The sequence below is a fragment of the Oryx dammah genome, unplaced genomic scaffold, assembly GCF_014754425.2.
Source record: "Oryx dammah isolate SB20612 unplaced genomic scaffold, SCBI_Odam_1.1 HiC_scaffold_2, whole genome shotgun sequence".
In the NCBI taxonomy this organism is placed as follows: Eukaryota; Metazoa; Chordata; class Mammalia; order Artiodactyla; family Bovidae; genus Oryx; species Oryx dammah.
The window spans coordinates 62,635,602-62,661,123 of NW_024070186.1; the positions used below are offsets into that span (position 1 = coordinate 62,635,602).

Consider the following 25,522-nt stretch of genomic DNA (forward strand, 5'->3'; position numbering starts at 1 on the left):
CTTGGTGCCAGGACATGAGAGGCAAGGATGAGGAGCTGTCACCGTCAGGGGTTTTGCAGGTGAGCCTGTTGCAATCAGGAGTGAGAAAGGCACTGGTGAGTCATTGATGAGCAACAAGGAAGGGATTGGGACGCCAGGCGGGAGGAAATGGGGAGGAAGTAGTAAACTCTTCCTCCTGGATTCAGCACACGCAGCCCTTTCCACACAGCAGGCCATCAGGCATGGCTGGGTTTGTGATTTTTGACCTGAAGGTTGGAACTGTGGATTGTAATCACACTCTTTATTTTTCAGATGTACTCTTTACTAAAAGTCCTGAGGTGCTGCTTAACTCCCTCAATGAAAATTAAAAAAAAAAAAAAGAATGAAATTCAGATTAAAAATAAAGTGTATCCTTATGAATTAAGGTGCTTCCACATCACCATGTCATATCACCCTGAGATCATTTCTTCACAAATGAGGAAACTGAGACATAGAACTCACAGGGATTAGATGAGAAGGAGCCAGACTGAAAATGCAGGTTTTCTGATTGCAGTTACTGAATGCCTTCCACTGAATTGCTAGCACTGTGCTTGTCAAGGAAAGCGGCTGCAGTTTGTCATGCTCCTTGGCAATTTGTGCTTCTTTTGTCAGCATAGTATACAAATTGATGAATTTAACATGAGAGTAATAATCTATTAAAGCACAACAATAAGGTAAAAGTAGGGATGGTGCTTTAGTTTTTCAGAAGTGTTAATGAGATAAAAAATTATGAGTGGCAAGATTGTGATCATTACGTATGTCAAATATAAATATAATCTAGTTGGCTTCTGAGCAACTCCCTTTTAGGAATAAAGACTGCTGTTTTTCCCTTAGTCTGAATCACATTGTCGGTCTCAGGACAATTAGATGGGAGAACACTGACAACTCATCTTATGTATTAACACGTCTGGGGAGAAAGTTGCTCAAAGACTATGCCTTATTGATATGCATCTACTACCATCATTTCTGCGCATAGAGGCTAAAATGTATTCCCTTTCTTTTTTCCTTCTGACCTAGCTCATTTTTATTATTAGATAGTTTAATATTTTCCTTATAGCCTTCTTTGCCCTTAAAACTAGGGAAAATGTACCTAATGAGTAATTTTAACTTAGAAGAATGTCAGCAACAGGGGGAATAGATCCATAAGCAAATTCATGAATGTTGGTACTTCTAATATAAAATATAATCATTTGTTTTTTTAACTGGGTCTCTAACTTTACAGCCATTTTTTGCTCTCAGAATGGGTTTGGATTTAATACGTAGAAATGAATTTGTCTGTTTTCCCCTTCTTATAAAGGCCCCCTCTCCGGCTCTGTTCTCACAGAATGACATTTCACATTAGGGTCATATTGGCACTTGGTTTTCTTCATAATTACCTGTCTGTATGAGTACCCTCATTAGTAAATTTGCTAATATTTCCTCATTATGAACTGAGGTCTGTTTTTGCATTAGTCATTTGTGTATTAAGCCAGCCAAAAATAACATGTTTTCATTTAGAACTATCTGATGATAAGTCCTTGGAAGAAAAGTTATGACCAACCTAGATAGCATATTCAAAAGCAGAGACATTACTTTGCCGACTAAGGTCCGTCTAGTCAAGGCTATGGTTTTTCCAGTAAGTCATGTATGAATGTGAGAGTTGGACTGTGAAGAAGGCTGAGCGCTGAAGAATTGATGCTTTTGAACTGTGGTGTTGGAGAAGACTCTTGAGAGTCCCTTGGACTGCAAGGAGATCCAACCAGTCCATTCTAAAGGAGATCAGTCCTGGGATTTCTTTGGAGGGAATGATGCTAAAGCTGAAACTCCAGTACTTTGGCCACCTCATGCGAAGAGTTGACTCATTGGAAAAGACTCTGATGCTGGGAGGGATTGTGGGCAGGAGGAGAAGGGGACGACAGAGGATGAGATGGCTGAATGGCATCACTGACTCTGGACGTGAGTCTGAGTGAACTCCAGGAGTTGGTGATGGACAGGGAGGCCTGGCGTGCTGCGATTCAAGGGGTCGCAAAGAGTCGGACACTACTGAGCGACTGAACTGAACTGAACTGATGATAAGTAAAGGGTAACAGGGAACAGATTAGGCACTAGAAAAATATTCAGTGTAATGTATAAATAAAGGTTGACTTGATCAAGTAAAAGAAAAAGTTGAAAAAATTATATTTGTAAATGAAAACAAAGCTTTTAACTTAAAATGAATTGATTTTAAAATGATGTTTGAAGACCTAGTCCCCACATTTGAGAAACTGCAGATCAGGTTATTAAAAGCAGATGCAGCATAGGCATATTCATGGACAACTTTCCAAGGTTCTTTAGGTTTTTTCTGTACATCTTGCAAACATCTTGGCTAATAAAATGTTGGCAATCTATATTTAAAATTTTTATGCTCATTCATGAAATAAAAAATCTAGGAACTACAGCTCTTGATGATGTCATATGCCATAGTATCTCATTCTTCCTTCATTGGAACACACACATTTCATTTTCATTGTTTTTTTTTAATTTCTGAATGAGAATTCTCATTAAGAGACACCCCCATGGATTGCATTCCTGGAGCCTGATGCAATGCCTGGCATGGAACATGAACACAATAAAATTTTGTTGAATGACATTGCATTATGCAATAAAAATTTGTTTGAAAGATGTACTTTTTGTTCTGGATTATCTTTTTAAGGATGTTTGTAACTTGAGCAGCTTTGGAAGAGAGAGGTCATGTTTCCCTCTGGAGAAAAGGAAAGGCATGCTTATTATTCATTGTAAATGATTCAGGTTCCCTAAACTTGAGGTTCTTCTTCTATAATACAGTCCACAGTGGATGCAGGTATCCATCAGACCTCATCTGAATCACTCCTGTGGGACTTGGGGGATAAGAGAGGCCGAGGCATATGTGATGAGGCTCATGCTACTTGCTCAACCATGAATAATGAAGTCCTTTGTTTGTGATCCAGGAGTCTCATGCTTTCTGCTGCCACCACTGAACTCTGGCAGGCTTCTTGTTAGCTTTCAAGCAGAGTATATCTCATACTCTTCACAATTCTTCACAAGCCAATGGCTGAGAAGGAAGCAATTTAGCATATACTATGTTTTCCATGAGTTAGAAGGTGCGGTAGGTAGAACACAAGCTTCCCAAAGATGTTTACATCCTATCCCCCGAATCTGTGAATATATATTGAGAAGAGGAGGAACTAAGGATGCAGATGGAATTAAGGTTGCTAATTGGCTGCCTTCAAGATAAAGAGATTATCCTGGATTATTTGGATGGGCTCAATGAAATCACAAGGGTTCTTTGAATGTAGAAGAGTGAGGCGGAAGAGTCAATGTCAGAGTCAGGAGAGAAACTGCACTATAGATTTGAAGGTGATGTAAGGGGCTACAAGCCAAACAATGCAGGCAACATCTGCAAACTGTAAAAGGCAAGGAAATAGATTCTCCAACAGAGCCTCCAGAATGAAAGCAGTCTTTTTACCATGCCTTGATTTTAGTACAGTGAGTCTCATTTAGTCAGTGAGCCTAAGGTAATAAATTGTGTTTAAGTTGGTGATTTTTTACAGCAAGCTCAGAACACTAATACAGAGGGGAGTGTGTTAAGCCTTCCTGATGGAAAGTTTTGGCTTTTTTCCTCCTTGCCTGCCTGGTTTATGTTCATCCTTTGGGCCTCAGTTGAAATGTTCTATCTTTTCTAAGGAGAGTTCCCTGTTCTCCCTTTCTGTAGTAGCCCCTCCTGATACTTTCTTTCAGAGCACTATGATTTTTGTACAAATTACAATTAAAACCAGGTTCTGATGTAATTTTTCTGCAGCTAAAACCTTATACAGAGCTCAAGTTGAGATTGAAGATTGTCATTGTCTTTTTTGGTGAATGTCTACCCTTCATTCTAAAACTATTTTCTTCCTATATTTTTAATTTAAAATGTCCTTTGAATGAAAGGATGTTGTTAGAAGGTGATATAGTTGATTCTTGAACAAGTTAAAGGCTCCAACTCCCACATAGTCAAAAACCTGTTTGTAACTTTACAATCAACCCTCCGTATCCTTGGTTCCAGCTCCACAGATTCAACCAACTGTGGACCATGTAGTACTGAAGTATACATTCAGTGAAAAACATCCGCATATAAGTGGACCTGTCCAGTTCAAACCCAAGCTGTTCAAGGGTCAAATGTAGTAGCTTTTAAAATCTTTTCAGTGCCTTTTCTTGGCTAGTAAAATGTTGGCAATCTATGTTAACCCCCATTTAAAAATTATTATGCTCATTTATGAAATAAAAAATCTAGGAAACACAGCTCTAGATGATGTCAGATGCCATAGCATCTCATTCTTCCTTCACTGGAACACACACCACATTTCATTTCCATTGTCTTTTTATTTCTGAATGAAAATCCTCATGAAGGGTGACACCCCCCCCCCCACCACCATGGATTGCATTCCCAGAGCCTGACGCAATGCCTGGCATAGAACAGGAACACAATAAAATTTTGTTGAATGACATTGCATTATGCAATAAAAATTTCCCAGAGATTAATATGTATATAATGATACTGGAAGTATTAAGATTATATTCAGCATGCAAATGCCACAAGATGAAAACCTTCAAAAGTTTTTTTTTTTTGGAGACAAAAACAGCCATTGCCTTTGCATACTCCTAAAATTATACTAATATTTCCAAATCAGTAACCTCAAAAGATATTGATATTCCTCATAAAGATTCCTATGTAACAGATTTCTTTTAGATCTTGGTAATAATAAAAAGATGATCTCTTCTTATGGATCAGTATTATTTAAAATTAGTAAATGAATTAGTTAACTAACTAAATGAATTTCTTTTCCCTTTTTACCTTGGTTTCTAATCAGTAAAAAATAAGTTTCTTGATTTACTTTATTTCCTTTTCCCCATCCTACTTTTTTTGTCCCTTCTCTATTTGTTCTCTTTTTCATTTGTGTTCAGTTCAGTCACCCAGTCATGTCCGACTTTTTGCAATCCCATGAACTGCAGCATGCCAGGCCTCCCTGTCCATCACCAATTCCTGGACTTCACCCAAACTCATGTACATTGAGTCGGTGATGCCATCCAACCATCTCATCCACTGTCGTCCCCTTCTCCTCCTGCCCTCAATCTTGTTATTTTGCTTTTATCTTACCTATGTTTCTTTGTATAGTAAGCTAACACTTGGGCTTTCTGGAGGGAAAAAAAAAAGAATTAAGGTACTAACTGGTTCAATCACTGATATATTGAGGCTCTAACACACTAGGCTTGTCCTACACACTTTCTTCTAATTTTGTCTGATGTTCTCACAGTAAGAATAACATCCAATTTCCCACTGAGCAGTTTACCTGGTAACTAGTTAAATAAATGAATCATAAATGTTTAAAGTCAAACCCCCTCTTGGACAATATACTTTCTATATAATTGTAAAAAGGAAAGTAATTTTGAGCTAAAGGGGAACTGTAAGTATACAGTTGTGAACATTCAGTAAATGACCATAAAAAACAGACATATATTATCTGCTGCTGCTGCTAAGTTGCTTCAGTTGTGTCTGACTCTGTGCGACCCCATAGATGGCAGCCCACCAGGCTCCCCTGTCCCTGGGATTCTCCAGTCAAGAACACTGGAGTGGGCTGCCATTTCCTTCCCCAATGCATGAAAGTGAAAAGTGAAAGTGAAGTCGATCAGTCATGTCTGACTCATCGCGACGGGCTCCCCTGTCCATGGGATTTTCCAGGCAAGAGTACTGGAGTGGGGTGCCATCACCTTCTCTGATATTATCTAGCACGTATATATTATTTATATATAAGCTAAAATGTACCAGGATCAGGGTCTTTTCCAATGAGTCAACTCTTCGCATGAGGTGGCCAAAGTATTGGAGTTTCAGCTTTAGCATCAGTCCTTCCAATGAACACCTAGGACTGATTTCCTTTAGAATGGTTGGAGCTCCTTGCAGTCCAAGGGACTCTCAAGAGTCTTCTCCAACACCACAGTTCAAAAGCATCAAGGGATTGGGGGCAGGAGGAGAAGGGGACGACAGAGGATGAGATGGCTGGATGGCATCACCGACTCGATGGATGTGAGTCTGAGTAAACTCCGGGAATTGGTGAGGGCTGGTGTGCTGCGATTCATGGGGTCGCAAAGGGTCGGACACGACTGAGAGACTGAACTGAACTGAACTGAACTGAAAATGTACCAGGACAGGTTTCCCTATGAAATGATCCTAGAAATATTAGAATTAGGTCTAGTCAAAAGATTTTCAAAGGGATTTGAATGAACCTGCATCTTTTTGTTGTTGTTTAGCCGTTCAGTCTTGTCTGACTCTTTGCAACCTTGTGGACTCTAGGTTTCCCTGTCCTGCACCATCTCCCAGAGTTTGCTCAAATTCATGTCCATTGAGTTGGTGATGTCATCCAACCATCTTGTCCTCTGTTGTCTGTCATCCCCTTCTCCTCCTGCCTTTAATCTTTCCCAGCATCAGGGTCTTTTCTAAAGAGTCAGCTCTTCCCATCAGATGGCCCAAGTATTGGAGCTTCAGCTTCAGCATCAGTCCTTTCAATTAATAAAGGGTTGATTTCATTTAGGAGTGACTGGTTTGATCTCCTTGCAGTCCAAGGGACTTTAGCTTTATATCTTCAGTTCTAGTTAATCGCAGTACTAGTAAAAGAGTAAATGATAAATACATTATGTAACTTTATGAGAGTTTTTCTTTTTTTTAAATCAAACACCCATTTCTGCGAAGTGGGAGTTGGAAGGAGAAGTGAGGATGGAATGAGCTTCTTCCTGTGATGGGCAGGCCACAGGGGTGAGTAATGGGCCCTTCATAGCCACCTCAGAACATTTCCACTTGATTTTTCTAATTTATTGAGCTCATATTCAGCCATTGGTTATAGGCATCTGTTCATTAGTGTATGCCCTTTTAATGATTATGCTGTGATTTGGCTATGTTGATTATAAAATATTTGGAATACCACTCATGGTTCAATGTAGGAATTTATTTGAAAAGTGGCTCAACTACTGAGTAGGCAGCATTACATAATGATTATAGTTACAGTGTGTTTGGAACACATAGTCCTAAGTTCAGGCTCTAATTCTACTACTAACAGGTGATCTTAAGCAAGTTATTTGACTTCCCAGAGCCTTAATTTTGTTATCTGTAAAATGGGCCTAATGATAATCCTATTTCTTTGGGTGGTTGTGAGAACTGAAAGAGGTGTAGTAAGTAAATAGCTGGCAGACATCAACCACTTAAAAATGCTGACTTAAGTACACAAACAACAGAGAAAATCAAGAGTTAAGACTAAATCTCTAAGTGAATAGAAGGAATTTCAGGACAATAGAAAACTTTTTTTTTTTTTTGGCTGGGTATAGAAATGTTTCTTCTCTCCATTGTATCTTAGAGATGAAGAAGGAATAAAAATAATTTTAAAGTCACCTGTGTATCTATAATCCATCTATAGATTTCAGATATTTTCTTAAAACAGTAATCCTGGAGGCAGTTACTACTCAAAGTTCAGCAGTGATATCATGGAAGACAAATGGCTTTTCTATCAAATCACTCCTACCAGTCAGTGGGAATTCCAAGTTGGGTATTATTATTGACCAAGCCATTATTGACAGTCTCTTTGTTTCTTGTTCTAAAATAAATACGAAATAGGAGGAATCACATTGTTTGAAATCACATCTATTTGAAATCAATGGTTTACACCAGACACTAATTAAAATATAACACTTTCAACAAATTTTAACAAGGAAAAATTCATCCAGAATTCATATAACAGCACTACCATATGCTACCTATAAAACACATTATTAGATGAATATTCTAGGTGAAATCTACCTTTAGCTAGGGAGCATGTTTATTTTCCCTCTAAGGATTTTCTAGGAGAGATGACAACACTAGACCTCATGTATTAGAAACATCAAAATCTAAACTATTACAATTTCAAATAATACACAATTCCTAAAGGACCAAAAATTTTACAGTGTCTAAGAGAAATTATGCTTTTATACAAGAACTTTACTACTACTAAAGAGCTTTCTGATTTTTATGGACTAGGGATATTTTTTTTCTAAATGTTATTGGTTAACTACTCTCCCATTTCTTGAAAATATGAGCATGCACTTCATTTTAAAGACATTTACCTCACACTGTAAGAAATGGCCAATCAGGTCAGCATTGGCACTCCTAAAGGATGGTAATTGAGATCTAATGCAAGTTTATAACCCAATGCAAATTAAAGGAAGTCATTTTCTCCTACTCTGCCAAGAATCACCAGAATTATATAGGGGAAAACTTACTTGCCCACAAGGTACTTTTTGGACTTGTTTTGAATTTAAAACCATCACACTCCCAAGACAACACCAACAGCCCATTAGAAATTTGGAGTTTATGGCACAGAAATACACAGAAAAGCCAATGGTGCTTAGACATAGTAAAAGATTCTCAACTCATACACAGTAAAAGAAATGAAAATTTATTTTTACTGATTTTAAAAAGGCTATTATTTTGGAAAAGATTAAAAATTGGATAACATACTGGTTTGGTGAGAATAAAGAAAAATAAGTCTTCTTATGCAAAGCTGATGGAAGTATAGCTTGGCAATATTTACTGAAATTTCAAATGTGCAAACTTTTAGATTCTAATGTGAGAAATGTCTCCTATAGACCTGCCTACATTCATTCAAAATGACATGTGCACAAGGTTATTAATTATAGCACTATTTCTAAGAACAAAACACTGGAAGCAGTCCAAATCTTCATCAATGGAGAATATGCATCTTCCATATACTGAAATATTAGGCAACGAATAAGATGGGGAAATATATGCTGATATAAAACAGTATCTAAGACTTATTTCTAGGTAAAAAAGGTTGCAGAAAGAATATGTACTTCCATATTGCTTGCATTTATTAACTTAAAAGATAAGCAATTATTGCCCATTTAGAGGGAAATTGGCTGGCTGGAGGAGAGGGCTAGAAAGGAGTCATTTGCATACTATTTTATACCTCTTAAATTTTGAACTATATGAATATATTACCTATTCAGAAAAGTGAGAAACTTCAGATATATAATCTGAATGCAGTGAGTGGCCCACCTCACACTAGAGAGTCATGCTGTGTGGCAGTGAGCTGATGATTGACCCAAGGATTCCACTGTGCATGTTACTGTCATCAGGGTGCACTTAAGTGGAGGTCAAAAACCCATCACGGCCACCTACACTTCCCTCCAGCTTCAGCTAAGCCTTTGGCATTCTTTTTCATTTTTTCACATTCCTCCTTTGGCAGCCTGAATTAACTAATGGCAGTGCTACAACTGCGTGATGCCATTAATGAACACCCCCACACGTAAGATCCTGTTCCCTGGATGTCACCTCTGAGAATTCTGCCTAAATCCATCACTTAGTGATAGGAACCTGCTTTAGAATACACCCTCAGTATTCATGCCACTAATGCAGAAAGAAATATGTAATAACACAGTTTTAACATAGCCAAGAGGATGACTCTCTATGAGAGCCAGAAATGCTGAGCAGATCCATGGAGCCAACAACGGCTTCCTGTACTCTAAGCTGATATGTATCTCTGGTGTTAAGAGATCATAATATTTTACTTACTTCTTTTGTTTAAGTGGATATGCTTGATTGCTGCTTCCATAAGGCATGCACACAGTAGGGCATTTCCTTCATTCCTAACTTGAGATTTAGATCAGGGCTGAGCTACTTTGTATTTCAGGTATCTTTTGTTTGGGCCATTGCTGAGTGAAGTTTTAAAGTTAAAAAAACAATTAAAATAAAAACAAAAGAACCAAGTGGTATGAGGTTACTAGCTTTCAACATTCACACCTTATGAAGGCATCAGAAGGTGTGAATATTGACTGTTACATTAGTTTTCATTTTTCACCATTATGTTTGGTATTTAAGAATATGTATTTGTTGTTTAAAACCTTCATGCCAGTGCATAATTACCACCCTATCGCAAAGCCAGTACTCTAGGAAACATCCCAAATAGAGTATACTAAAAACACAGTATATGCGCACGCACACACACACACACACACACACACACACGTACGTTAATAAAACTACTGAGAATTCTTATTTATCAATATTCTAATTTTTGAAGCACTCAAATTAGGATAATCCCTTTATTAAAAAGATGTGCTTATCTCTATATACATATGTATTGATATATTTCCTCCTGCTGCTGCTACTGCTACTAAGTTGCTTCAGTCATGTCTGACTCTGTGCGACCCCATAGACGGCAGCCCACCAGGCTTCTCCGCCCATGGGATTTTCCAGGCAAGGGTACTGGAGTGGGTTGCCATTGCCTTCTCTGATATTTCCTCCTAAAGTAGTCAAAAACAATTATTCAATAAGTCCTAGTATCAAAAAAGAAGAGAAAATCCCATAAATATAAATGAACATGCCAAGATATAAAAACAACCTTGCTGACTAACTTTAAGGGTATATTATAAAAGCAATTTATCATTGTAGCAGTTTACGTAATTCTAATAATTCTTACTGCCTTTTGCTTAGTGATTAGTGTTGTACATACACAGGGAAAAAAGGACACAGTAGAAGTACAAGTAACCAAAAGAAGAAAATGACCCTTAACTTTCCTGGGCATGAAAACCCTCTTTCCACTTCTTTTCTTTCAGACTAAGGCTTGCTGAGCCTGTCCTTTAGCATAGTGTCACACACATACAAAAAAACACGTCATCTAGCTGTTCTATCATAACTCTATCAGACTCATGACTATTTCCTCACATTTACTAAGATTTGACACCTGGATTATGGCTCTTCTTTGCTCTTTGTCCCAGAATCATCCTGAGTGACTTCAGATATTCAATATCCAGCTGTGAAAGTGACTCATCTAATATCCTGCCTTCTTTTTTTTTTTTGAGACTCCTGAACTCTCATTGAGTAACCCAATCTCACGGAACTCCATCGCTCAAATCTTATACTCCAGGACTACTCTTTGACCAAACCTCCTAGGCTTTCAGCTCTTTCACTCTTTTATCCTCAAGAGCCTTTCCTTTAACTGTCAGTCCCTGGACCATTACACCGCCTCTATTCTGTCTTTTCCTGCCCAGCTGAGAGCCATAGTCCACTCTGATGACCATTCTGTCATCACTAATCACAATAATTCTGCCCTCTCATCCATCTTATCAAAACCTCAAGCCTTCAGTCAATGAAAATATTTGGATGCTCAGAGACACATTGTTGAAAATCACATAACTTTGCCATTTGCTGTCGCTGTGAATTCATGGTCCCTCTTCTGAGGGAAGCCTCGAGTATTTAGTCTTTTGTCTAATTTGTCTATGCTGTCTATCCAGTCTTTCTCAAATTCTCCCACTGCTTTCAATTCAATTTAAAAATATAGAAATTCTCTCAAATTACCCTCAATTCATGAAACCTCTTCTTCCTGTCCAGTAATAAGATATAACCCAGAGACAGAGCACAGTCTTTGTTGTCTACATACACTAGAGTGATATAACAAAAATAAACATGTAGTTGACACTACCATTCCCCACATTAATCCTTTTAGGAGACCTCCTGTTATTTACTGAATAATGTCCAAGATCTTGACAGGGTACTCATTGCCTCCTGGCTACCTACTAGCTCTTCTAGCTTTATTCTCCTCTTTAGCCTTGGACTTTCTACCATGCTGTGCTTAGTTGCTCAGGCATGTCTGACTCTTTGCGACCCAATGGACTATAGCCCTTCAGGCTCCTCTGTCCATGGGGATTCTCCAGGCAAGAATACTGGAGTGAGTGGCCGTGCCCTCCTCCAGAGGATCTTACCAACCCAGGGGTCGAACCCAGGTCTCCTGCATGTAGGCAGATTCTTTACCATCTGAGCCACTAGAAAAGCCTTTTCTACCATCAGTTCAGTTCAGTTCAGTCGCTCAGTCATGTCCGACTCTTTGCGACCCCATGAATCATAGCACGCCAGGCCTCCCTGTCCACCATAACACTCTATATATTCCTGTTTTACCCCGGCGTTTTCTCTTTTTAGTTCCTTAGTTTCTCTCTTTAGTTCCTTTAGTTCCTCTCTAGTTCCTTCATCCTCCCGACTGTTTCCCCCTAAAATCAATACTTGGATCATGGCAAATAAAATAGCTACCATAAGAAGAGTATAGTTATATTACAGGTGTAGCTGAAGAGAGGATAAAGAACAATAATATTGGAATTGAAATCTTATACTTCCTTGTAGATCTTGTGGTAAGCATCATAGTGTTGATAAAGTAGTAACTACTCAATATTTGTTTTCACTAATTCTCAATCCTTCTTTTTTTTTTTTTACATTGTTACTTTTCTATCCTAGAACTCACTTATTGCCTTTAATGCCAATTCCAATGTTCTCTGCCTGGTTTTTAAGACCATCCTGTATCTGGCTTTATTGCTTCACCCTTATTTTATAATAATGCCTTCCTCTGGCATGCGCATCTCTTTGCTGTCCTTATTCAGTTTCATGCTTCTTTCCTCAAGTTCTCCAACCTACTGATAATGTTTATCTCAAATATCACACGCCGTTTCTGTCCCCTCTACCATTCCCAGTTTTCCATTCTGGTTCTTCTTTTTTTTTTTCCAGGATCATTCAAACTTTTAAATTCACCCCACATCCTCTTAGCATTTCCATGAATACTTTATGCATTCTTATCTTTTTATCCTTAATAGAGAATAATAATAGTTCTCAACTCACTGGGTTACTGTGAGAATTAGAAGTGTTAGTATAGGTGATGTGCCTGCCAGAGTTCATGCTCATAGATGTGTATCACAAGCTTCATCAAATGTTCTCATCCTAAATCTTTGTTCTACCCAGCCATTGCACATCACGAACACTTGATAGATTTCTAATTTTCTTACAGTTATAGAACTTCTGTCTAAAGCTTGAATCTGAGTTCCTTGAGAACCAAATCCCTGTCATATACTGTGGTCTTACCACCACATCACCCAACAAGATAGAAAGTAGTAAGGAAGTAGTCACTTAACTTGTGGATGATTTCTTGGTAAATTTTATCCCACAAAATCTGATTAATTACTAATGGATTAGTAGCATAACTTGAAACATCATCAGCAGCATAGCCTAAAACAAGTTCTCCAGAAGATATTTCTTTCTGGATATAAAATATACATTGGTGGTAGCATTCAAGTATGTATGAATCCAATGTTCTTGGTATTCATAACAATTCATTCAAAATAGGGAAACCATACTGAGACCATGTAATGAAAATGTGTTTCCCTTTCTGTATTACACCCTGCCTGTCTACATTCTATTCTCTGATAGAAACAGAATCATCTCTCAGGTGGAAAGAAAGTTCTTCTCTATTTTAGTGACTCTCAAATGAGGTAACGGAATAGGTGAACTAGGTGATTAAATAAGTTTTGTTTCCTAATTTTCTTCTAGATAATCTGAATCAAAAGAGTAACCACAACCTTACTCTGTGCTACATTCCTGTGAACAAATTTAAGTGAATCTCATATGTTTGGTACATGCAGAGTCTATTTAAACATCACACTGTGTTGTGTATGAAGTCTGGAAAGGAGTAGGGGAAAGAAAATATTGCTGTTTTCAACTGTATCTAGCTTGGGAAGCCTTGCAAAAAATTTAGAAAGTTAGACAGTGAGAGAAATGTTGGGCAATATTACCCAACATTTGGATAAGAATAATTTGTTTTTAATGTGTGTGAACCTCAACATGGAATCATGAAGTTGAATTACAATTTAGGGTTGTGCAAGGTTTCAGTGAGTGAGTTGGTTGAGTTTTTATTTACAACAGTGTAAACAGAATTAACTGCATTTAAAAATACACTAACATTTACTGAAATTTGAAACAAACCCCTAAGAACAACTCATAAACTATGAAAATGATCCTGTTCACTAAAGAGATCTTGCTCAGCTTCCTATGGATTAATAATTATTTTTTGTGAGATAATCACTAATGGGATAAATTTAGAGAAACATTCTAACCAACCACTGACTGGTGTTTAGTATCAACCTATTTTATTAGTGTTAATAGAAAAGTAGTCATTAAGTTCATTTGCTTTTTAAGTGAATATGAGTAGATTGTTTTAAATGTTAATTTCCAAAGAATAAATTTTCAAGACAATAATATTTACCTTTTTAATTGATGCTTTATAAATAGCTTTAGAATGTTTAGATATTATTTCTCTTAATTCCCTTTTAAAAAGCACACATGGGTTAACATCAATTGTAGGTAATTGTGAAAAAGAAAGATTGTCTATGCTAGCAGTTCTCAACTGTTTTTAACTATTCTAGGAACTTAAAAATACCACTGCCCCAAGCACAATCATGGTCTGAACCCCAGACAGTTGTAGCTCAGGCTCTCTGAGAATGAGTTTGGGCACCCCATACAAGTATATTTAATATCACTTCTAGGTGATTGAAATTATGTCAGGAATTTCCAAAGTTTATAATATTTTTATATGAAATGTGATTCTTCTTTCGTTCACAAATGTGATACAGATTATACTGTAGTCTTATTTATAGAAAAATTCTCCCAGTCACCTCTCTCCCTGACACTCTACCACGATGGGAAAACCTCCTTGAGGGCAGGGTCTAAGTTTTAAATATATTTGTTTCCCCTGCATCTAGTGCTATATCAGGCTGAAACAGCCCGTGAATGTTAAGGGTATTAACATACCTTTTTCTTACAATGACAAATCTTGCTCTAGTAGAGATTATTTTTATTTAATTAGTGCTTACATATAAAGATATATCTAATTTTGTTATTTTACTTTGGCAATTAACAGAGGCATTTGTTTTGTATTTTCCTGCTTTGTAAATTTGCTAGCACTTAAAACATATTTTTATCATTAATTAATTACATGATGCCCCCGGATGGAACAAAGATGGCAACAATCATAACAGAAACTGAAATGTTCAATTCTGATCTTACCATTCAGAGTTCAAATCACTTTATATGTAAGAACTAAGAACAAAATGAACTGCTTCTAGCATAACAATTTGAGCATTTAAGTGAAAGCTTGTATTTTTTGTCAGAAGCAGTTTATAGTTCAAAATAGTGTTTGATTTAGATTATTTCTTCTAAAAAGGTATAAAATAAAGTAAAAAGCAGTGAATTATTGTGGTCCCTTGCTTTGATTAAATATAGTTTTTAACAAAAACTATGAAATTTTGATGTTAATTAAAGGAAAAAAGGAGATGGGTTAAAATGATGATAAACTACTGAATTGGACAAAATCCTTTGGGGCATTAAAGTTTTAAGTTGAATACGTACTGTACAAAGAAATGAAGAACTTAAGAAATAAAATGACAACCTGAACACGTATTTCGAGCTCATCATGTTTTCCAACAAGCAGTCTGTGTGAAAACATCTTTTGATTGGTCTTTAGTTCTTACCATTCCTGCTTAATAGTGTTTTAAGAGGTTCAGAAAGTTGCTCAAAGTCACAGAGCAAGTGGGTACCAGAAGCAGCATTAAACAGATAATCTGACTCCAAATACAGCACTCTAACAGCTCTGGACCTTCGTGGCCACTTAAGATTATGTGAGCTAGATATCTGCAAGTGCTTACTGCCTGCACGATGGCAGGCATTTGCAAACCTACCAGTGTGTGGCATAAGTCTCTGCTACTTGAGTGATCCCTGGGCCAGAGACATGGACATCATTTGGAGCTCATTTGAAATGAGGAATCTGGATGCTCCATCACAGACCCCCACATATCAGAATCTGCTTTTTTTAAAAAAAGATAATACTCCTATACAACTTTTATAAACTGTTAAGTATGAAAAGCAAGAAAGTAAAGATATTCAGATATGAAATTAGGACACAGGAATTTGATCTCAGCCCTGCCACAACCTTGCTGGGGCACTTGTAAGGTTTATTTTTTTAATTTTTTAGAGCATCTTTTTTTTTTTTTTAATCTGTGAAATGGGGATGATGATATCTGTTTTGAGGGCTATTGTGATACTTATCTAAATACATAGGCCTGGACCCCAGCAGGAGTTTAAGAAATGAATACTGAATCCCTTTGCAGATCCACAGATGGGTAAAAAGACAGCTAGCTCCAGGGCACTCCATGAATTTGGTGAACTCTCGATTTCTTGATTATGTTGACTAGGAACTATCTGTGTTAGAATCCATTTAAATTAAGCTTTCTGGGATGTCCACATTTTCATGCCCTAGAGATTTGCTACAGAATTATTCTCAGAGCAATTATAGGTGAGGCGGCCCTATAATGAGATATCTTTGCTACTTCATTAAATAAACCCCTTTGGATGGGCTCCAAAATGGACCTGCCTCATACCAAATTCCATTACATTGGAAGTAATCTCATAAGAAGGCCCTGGTGTGGGTTCAATCGTCCTGGATACTTAATGTTTACCATAAAGGAAATGTGTTCTAGAACAGTGATTCTCAAAAACTGGTTCTCAGACCAGTACTTTATTGATCTAAGGGGCAATGAAAAAAAAAAAAAAGACAATTTAGTCAATTTTTCATGAAGTTGAACTATAATCTATTTTAAAAATACCCTTCATTCTGAGAGTATGCCCTATTTTGAGAGTATGCCCTTTCTATTTTCTTTTTTGGTGTTAAACTGCTCCATATTTTAATGAAATAATATAATGATAGCTATTTTTGTGATATTCTTGCACAGCACAAATACGAGGTCGATCCTTTCACCTCTCCAACTTAAAAAAAAAATTAAGGTCCTTGAAATCCCAAATTCCACACAATTGTTAGAGAAAAATGCTTAAAAGGAAATTCTTTCCTATGAAATACAGTGCAGTTCAGTCGCTCAGTCATGTCCAACTCCTGTGACCCCATAAACTGCAGCAGGCCAGGTTTCCCTGTCCATCACCAACTCCCGGGGCTTGCTCAGGCTCTGTCCACTGAGTCAGTGATGCCATCCAACCATCTCATCATCTGTCATCCCCTTCTCCTCCTGCCTTCAATCTTTCCCAACATCAGGGTCTTTTCCAACGAGTCAGTTCTTCGCATCAGGTGGCCAAAGTATTGGAGTGGGTAGCCTATCCCTTCTCCAGCAGGTCTTCCTGACCCAGGAATCGAACCAAAGTCTCTTGCATTGCAGGCAGATTCTTTACCAACTGAGCTACTCAGAGAAGCCCTCCTATGAAATTAGCAAGGGGCATAAAGCATTTTAAGGCAGAGACCAAACTGTAAAGTTTTCATTTTAGGGCAAATTTGTGCAGTGTCAGCATCTCAGAGAGTGCGATTCTCATCTCATCTCCTTGAATTGCTATGTGTACCAGGACCATTTGGGATCTCTTAAAATCCAGATCCTGATTCTGCAGGTCTGGCACAAAGTTCTGTATTTCTCACAAACCCTCACTTAGGGTAGCAAGGGCATAGCGGTTAAGGTGGTGAGCTCTGAACCAGATCGCCTTGGTTTAGTCCCTGGCACTACCACTTCTAGCTGTTGATCCTTGAGCGGGTGATTTAACCTTTCTATCCCTTAGTTTTCTCATTAGCATAGAAGAATAATAGTTTCATCTCATATGCTTATTGTGAGAATAAAATGTAACATTGAATGTAAATATTCCCAGGATGTAAAATATAATACCTGACACATAGAAAGAGCCCCATAAATGTGAGTTATTACTCTAACTTCACAGAACAGTGACTGGAGCACCAGGATATTAAGAAAAAAAGCACCTTAAGGAGTTCCTGCATGATGAAATCGGGATTGAAAATTCCATTTGGTGAGGGAGGTTGTGCTCTATGTTCTTTGGCTGGTTCAGTGGAATTGTTTGAAGCTGCATCTCTTGAAGGGTGTGTATAGGTCTGTTCTACTTCAAAAGGTGGAAGCCTCTGAGTTACTAAGATCTTATGAGTAAGGCTGAAATGATGGCATTGTTTAGGTTGCATGCCACAAAATTATTAGACTTCATAATTTGAGTGTTTTTCTTATAAATGACAAAAATGTGATTAGTACATTCCCAGACCTTTAAGTTTTCCTATTAGCAAAACCCTTAAGGTGTTTGCTAATAAAAAGTTCAACTAGAATGTTTATGAATTAATCTCTTCTAACTTTTTATTGACAGCCAAGAAGTTCACTGGATGGTTACATAGCATCACCAACTCAATGGACATGAATTTTAGCAAACTCCAGGAGACAGTGAAGGAAAGGAAAGCCCGACGTGCTGCAGGCTGTGTGCTGTGCTTAGTGCCGCAGTCTATGGGGTCACAAAGAGTCAGACATGACTTAGCAACTGAACAACAAGCAATTTATTGGAAATAGTGTGTATTGCCTAATGTGCCTCATTGGCCTATGAGGCCAATGTCTTTATTTTTTAATAGAATCTGTAACATTTTAATAGAGGGGGAATTTATATAGTTGTTCTTTAAAAATTATAGGTAATAGCATCTAGGCATAAAACTGTGATTTCACATGAATGTATGTTTTTTATCTTTCGGTTTATAGCCTTTTGCTCATCTGGTATGTTTTCTGCTGTGATTTCAAACACAGGAGCAAATGATGACTGATTTTAGCAAAGATTGAGAGCTAGTCACAGAATTAGTTTCATCAAGCACATTTAAATAAATGCCTCCTATGTTCTGAAATCCTGAAAGATTAAAGTTGTCTGCTTTTTGGAAGCTAAACTGTTATCTTCTGAATCGCTGCATATCATTTTATCTTATTCATTATAAAATACCATGAATTTACTTGTCTGGTTACCATGTTATAAAAACAAAAGGAGTTAAGATTTTGTCAAGAGCACAGGGAAACTAACAGAATTAGAACATTCCTAATGGATTTATTAGATGAGTTGGAAATTATTGTGTCTATTAATAGCCACAAATTTCTAGTGCCTTTCCCCAGTTTTCACTTTTTCTTTTCATGGTCTTACCTTAAACCACAAGCAGCCTTCTGTGTATTTCTACAGCCCGACTCTGTACCTGTACCACTCAGATGCCAATCATTTTGTATACCTCACAGTGCCCTCCCCACCCCATATAATAATCACAGGAGAGTTGCTAGTTATCCTTCAACAGTCATGTCCAGTCTCCCCTTCTTTATCAGTAATAGGACCCCTGAATGTTAGGGCCATTGGGAATCAAAATCTTATTTTTCAGCATTTCTTGTAGGTCTGTGCAGCCACATGACCAAATTTGTGTCAATATAAAAAAATGGAAATGGTGTGTGCAACTTCCCTTGAAGTGTGCTTAGAAGGACACAGTGTGACTCTCTCCTTCCTTTTGCCCTTTCCTGGCTGGTTAGAAGGTGGGCATGATAAAACCAACAGGAGCTGTCATTTGGATCCTGAGGTCACAGCCACATCTTTAAGAACAAAACAGAATCTGGTACCTGATGATCATACTGTACCAGTCCTTGACTACCTAACATTTATGTGAAAATAAACAACAACTCTCTTGCTTTTGACACAGGTATTTTGGGTTTTTGTTATTTGCAGCCAAACCTAATTCTAACTTCACACACTGAAATATTCATTGATGCATCTATCTTTTAGGTGTGATCCTTATCATTATGCCTTGGTCTCTGTCATTCATCCTATCTTAGTCATGGTAGGACCTAAAGCAATAGATGCATTAAGTAATACCTGCGAATAGTCAGTATGGAAGCAATTAAATTCAATAGAAGTTAAATTCAGGAGAGGAGAGTTAAAAAGGTTAAATATCTTTTCTATTCCTAGTAACTTTGGTTTATTAAGAGACATTCTAGGTAAGATTTCAAAAGTTAACTCCTAGGATAATTAGACAAAAGCTAGGCCAGATGTCTAAGCTAAGTTTTGGTCTCAAAATAATTACCTTTGTTAATTACCAGTAATTAGTGTCAGCATCCAACACTTTCCTAAAAACCCTTGAGAGAGGGGGGAGGTTGGGGAGGGGAGAGAGAGAGAGGGAAAGACAGACAGAGAATGTGCACAACAGAGTCAAAACACTTAAGCATATTCCAGTACAATTACACATCTTGGGGTCATTAAAACCAAATTCAAATTTTACAATTTTGAACACTGGGATTTATGGAAAAAATGGATAATTTCTTCTAGTTAATGCAAATACCTTTTGTTTCTCTAACTAGACTTAATTTGAAGTTTATGTTCTTTCTTATTCTATGCCTTTTATCCCCCATTGCCAAAATGATTCTTTTCCTTTGTCTGGAAAGGATAAAATTACACCTTTAACCCTGTAATAATAGAATTACACCTTTAACCCTGTCCTTTCCCCCAAAAAAATTTCAGCTGAAAATAGTCCTAGCAGAAGTGCCCATGGTTCTTCCTGGAGTCTACACGTAGCTTCCTTTCCACAGTCAATGGCTTCTGGTCTTTAGCTCAAAGAACAGCAGAAGGTTCTTGGGGGCACTTTTTACACAGTTCAGAAGTTTACAGAGTGCACCACTCTTCACTTGTGTAAATGACCCTTAATAAGGACAGAAGTATCTACAGATGCATCTGTTTGTATGCTACCTCATCACTCATGTCTCTTTGGGCCTTCTTTTTTGTGCCTAGGGTTTGTTTTTCAATATTTAGGGGCACATTTTCTTCTACTGTTCATTAATAACTCATTGTAGATGTAGTCATTTTTAACCTGTGACTAAGACTGGAAGTAACACTTTACTCTTTAAAGCTTCATCACAAAATCTCACATTTGACTCCTGCACATGGCCCTGGTTCCATGGTGGAAGAGTCATGCCTTAATACCATTTCCATTTAACTATTTACTGGGTCTTCTCCCTCACAGACTGTTAGAGGGACGCTACCATGTCTTAACTCATTTTTTATATCTCCAGTGGCCACCAGACATATATAAAATGCATTGAAATTTTTTAAAATATGCAGTCACCAATATTGCCAAGCCAATAGGAGTTCTAGCTGCATACTTTGGTCCTTTTATAAGTTCAATGAGTCACGAGATGGTGCATTTCTTCCTGTGACCTTTTTTTGTGTTTTATTCTTACATCTATTAGCCCATGGGCTAAATCTTTATGCCAAGGTATTGATCAACTTACCTGCTTACACAGAGAAAACTAATTATTCATAAAGCTCACTAGGAGGGGAAGGGAAGTGAAGTTTGATGGTAAGGTGAAATGGTGTTATTTTGTTTTCAATCAGTATTATGCATAAATTATCAGCCCATGCTAAAAGTAAGATGGTTATGTTTAATCATGAAGACTACATATCAAAAGGGGATAATATGTATCCTCATTAACTGCCTATTTCTAGGGAATCTATATTCTACCCACTACTACTGTATTGAAACTTTAAGGCTTTTATAGGTGTACATTGAAATTGCAAAACCAACTGCATTTTAATATATGTTACTATTCACTGCAGTGTTTGTTAGGGAAAAAGCATGAAATATGCTTTGGGGCTGATTTCTATACGTCGAGTGTACACAAGCATATTAATTTGCAGGCATATTGTATTGGTATAAACTGAGGACTGAAAAGTCCTGATATTCAATATTTTCATACTGTATTTTCATTACAGCATGATCAGAGTGTCTCACAGTAATCACAACTTTCCCTTTCACAGCTTACTGTCACCAATCTGTTTTCTCTTACCCCATACCTCCAGTGCTGTTCTGAACTGTCCTGCTGCCACAGCATATTTCTTCTGTCTGTAGCAAGAACTGGCATCCTTTAAGGCTACCTGAAGCCATTTGTCAATCTGAGGCAGAACGCTGAAATTAGGTCCACAGAAAGGTTCCACTATTTCAGCAGCTCGGCATGTTGGCCGATTCCCAGTGGACGGGTAGGATTCCACAAACTCATAGCTCACGTTCTCTTCATCAACGTAGACCAACTTCACCTCCACATCCATGATATTCTTTAAGGGTATATGAGGCAGGGGCATGGTGATCAATAGACTGTCAAGTTCTATTATCTTTGCCTCTTTCTTTCCAGCTGGCTTTTCATCACCTTCTGCCTTCCGTTTAAAGGCCACTTTCTCTAAATCATTACTTTGTTTTTCTTTGAGACTCTTTGCCATTTTTATTCTTTCAACTGTGATTTCTACCTGTTTGTCTCCACAGCTTTTCTTAATCTCTTGTGGCATTTCCAGGATGCTGGGTGGGTTTGCTAAAGTGGACATTTTGTTGCTGTGTTTATCTTTGGAAGAAGACCTTATTTATTGTATTCTCCAAGCTCCTACTGCTTCCTGAATCCACTGATTGCCCCTTAAAACACCTGTAAAGGGGTGAGAATAAGAAAAATAATTAAAACAAAATTTTGAAGTTCCAGTGGTTTTAGTCAGACTATAGTTAACTTCATTGAAAATGCTGTTTAATTCATTGTAGGTATTCATCACCGTAAACTAAAACTGTATAGACATCATCTGCTGACTGTTTTAATAGAGAAGTATATGTTTCAGTCTCAAAATTCCCCAAGAATTCATCAAAAACACATTTAGACAATGTCTTTAAAAATAATCATCTATAGCTGAACAACACTGAATGAATATTTTTATGGGTGCTCAAACTCATTGAATAGGAAAATCTTATACATAACCACTGAGGGAAAAAAAAGAACTAAAAAAATATATCTTGATCTTAATTTCCTCAGGAAGGCAGGTGGTCTAGAACTCATTATAAAATATACTGCTAACCTGCATAATAGACTTGGGAGTCGAAAGAAACCACTTCTGCCTCCTCTGAAAGGCTTCCAGAAACTGTTATGAGCACAATGTTTCCTCAGTTTATTTCTCCTCTTATTAATGGGAATCTCAAGCTTAAACAGCTTTAAAGGTAACTCTTATTTGGCATGGACTTGAAAGCAGAAGAACATGGCATTCACCCTCTCATCTAAAGGAGCCACAGATTCAGCTTGAGTCTACTGTATTCATATTTTGGTAGCAATGATATCAGGTATCATAGTATATGAAGATGAGATATATTCTTAAATTACAGGTGTTCAAAAATATAACTAACAGTTATTTGATTCAAAGATTTCTGCATACTATTTCTGCTTCTAGATCAGTTTCAAAATATAAAATGTGTTAAACTAGTAATGGTATAGTTTGGTTGGTACCTATTTTTAAGACTCTTTCACCTATTGTATCCTGTTCTGGAAATAATTCTGTAGGATAAATAGGAATAAGGAACAAATTTTTTCAAGGAAACTAAGGGACAGAAATATTAAGTTGCTTTATATGAGTCATGCTGTTGGTCATTGGGGGAACCTGGATCGCTATTTCCTTCCTGGATCGCTACTTCCAGTCACTAACTCCTGATTTGGAGTACTTCCTCTAAGGCATGCTGTTGTTTAGGATAGGAAACTTAGAACACAAAGAGAAGAGAATATGTAAGAAAGAAGAGCCAAATATAATAATGATGAAATAAAAGCTAACATTCTTGCTTATTTTCAACTGCTACAGGGTCATTGCCTGACTCAAGAGAAAGTCTTGACTAGCTTCTCAAATCTTATGATTTTGTTAATCATAAGATGTTGATTGATGTTGATTATTTTCATTTGTTTGCTTGAAAGACAGATATGCCACAGAAAACCTTTAAAATGGTCTGAAGTTTAACAACAGTAATTCTTGGCAAAGTGTAGGAAGATACAAAACTGTATATATGACTGTAACCTTTGAGGCACTTTCCCCCTCCCTACTACACTGAACTTGGGTCATCAGAAATGGTTCAGATCAAAATTGGACACATCAAAACATCTACTGTGATGATCCGTATTATCTTATAGGAAAGACTGAATTTCAAGTAATTCTAATACCAGCTATCTTGAATGTTAATTTGCAGAAGTTAAACACTAGAAAAATATTTCCCCAGTGATTTGCACTGATTTATTAGTACATTGTGTCTATGTGGGGGAAAACACCTAAAAGATTAAAAATTTTGCCAGTCTGTGTTATACTCAGTATTGAAGGAGATAGTTATGGCTGAGCATCATTAGACCCATCATCACAGCATAACTGCATTCAGGAAAGGCCCTGTTTTCTTTTCGTCTCTTGATTTCATTGCTGGTATCCAGTATATCTTTTGGACCACTAATGTGGCTACTCACGGTAGAGAGGGAAAAACTCTTTACCATCACTCTATCTTTATTTGCTCTTTTGTGCCACATATGCTTTGGTTTGGGAAAAGTTAGCTTCAGTCCTTGAATTAAGATCTCCAGTGGATGAAGACTCAAGATATACATCTGTACCAATAAGCTTTTTTCAGTAGTAAAGCTATAGAAATGGAAGTAGTAAAACTCTAACGCCATACATACATTATATTAGTTTTTAAGGGTTTTATAAAATTTTGAGTAAGATTTATATACCACAACGTGGCTAAGTTCCAAACTCAGCTTGTTTCTTACCAATACTATAAAAATTATATTTGTGTTCCCCTCTTGTCCAGTACTATCTGCAATGCAAGAGACGTGATGCTCTTAAAACTTGTTTAAAGCTCAAAATACCTGATTTTAAGGATCTCTGATTCATATTCATTCTTACAATCAGCTTCAAATATATAAACAGGAAATATTTCACTTTTCACTTTCATGCATTGGAGAATGGCAACCCACTCCAGTGTTCTTGCCTGGAGAATCCCAGGGACATAGAGCCTGGTAGGCTGCCGTCTCTGGGGTCGCACAGAGTCGGACATGACTGAAGCGACTTAGCAGCAGCAGCAGCAGCATGGGCTATTTCAAATTTTAAGCTATTTAAAGATGTTCATAGTATCTCCTGGGTAGCTTTTCTAAACTCTCTCTACGTCAAGCATAGTCGCTAAAATATGTGAGATTATCTGTAGTTGGTTGTGGCTAGTAATTTTTAGTGTCTACAGCAGCATTACATATCTCTTCTGCATTTATTTCACCTCTTGAATACATAAACTTATCTTTACAACCACTTCTTGTAAAAGGTAATTGTTCTCTCTTTCTCCCCTCTCTCTCCCTCCTTCTCTCTCTCCCTCCACCTCTTTTCCTTCAAATTCCCCTACTCCAGTCTTCCTGTCAGTTGTGTGCACCCCCAACACAATTATGCACCTTTTTACTTTGCAAGAAAGTTTTATTGTTTTTTCAAGAAACAGGCTTCTGAGTATTTCTTCATCAGTCCTTAAATGTCTCTATAAAGATCACAGTTTTGTTCTTCAATGCAGTTTTTTACAAGAAACAACAATAGAAAGAAAGAAAGAAAAGAACGTGAAGTCACTCAGCTGTGTCCGACTCTTTGTGACCCCATGTGCTGTAGCCCTCCAGGCTCCTTTGTCCATGGAATTTTCCAGGCAAGAGTACTGGAGTGGGCTGCCATTTCCTTCTTCAGGGGATCTTCCCAACCCAGGGATCGAACCCTGGGTCTCCTGCATTGCAGGCAGACGCTTTACCATCTGAGCCACCAAGGAGGCCCCATACAACAACAGAGGAGGAAGAAATGTACATGGCATATACAGCAATCAAGGGAAAATATTTGTGACATTTTCAAACATCTGAAAGAGTAAATATCCCAAATTTGTCCAAGAAAATTCAGGTCCCCACAAAAACCAAGAATAAGTATCCTAATGTCTAAAAGTGACCTCTATGTACAGGCTGAAAAAGTATGGCCAAACTCAACCAATATTTTTCA

At 37.4% G+C, this 25,522-nt stretch overlaps 1 protein-coding gene across 1 annotated transcript in view; it reads right to left on the reverse strand.

Annotated features, from left to right (window-relative positions):
• Positions 1-22,916, reverse strand: part of SPATA16 (spermatogenesis associated 16) — a 241,850-nt gene extending 218,934 nt beyond the window's left edge. Inside the window, 3 exon segments of the mRNA XM_040265364.1 lie at positions 21,533-22,079; positions 22,081-22,149; positions 22,867-22,916. Coding sequence (XP_040121298.1) covers positions 21,533-22,079; positions 22,081-22,149; positions 22,867-22,916 — 666 coding nt within the window.
• Positions 22,917-25,522: the final 2,606 nt, after the last annotated feature.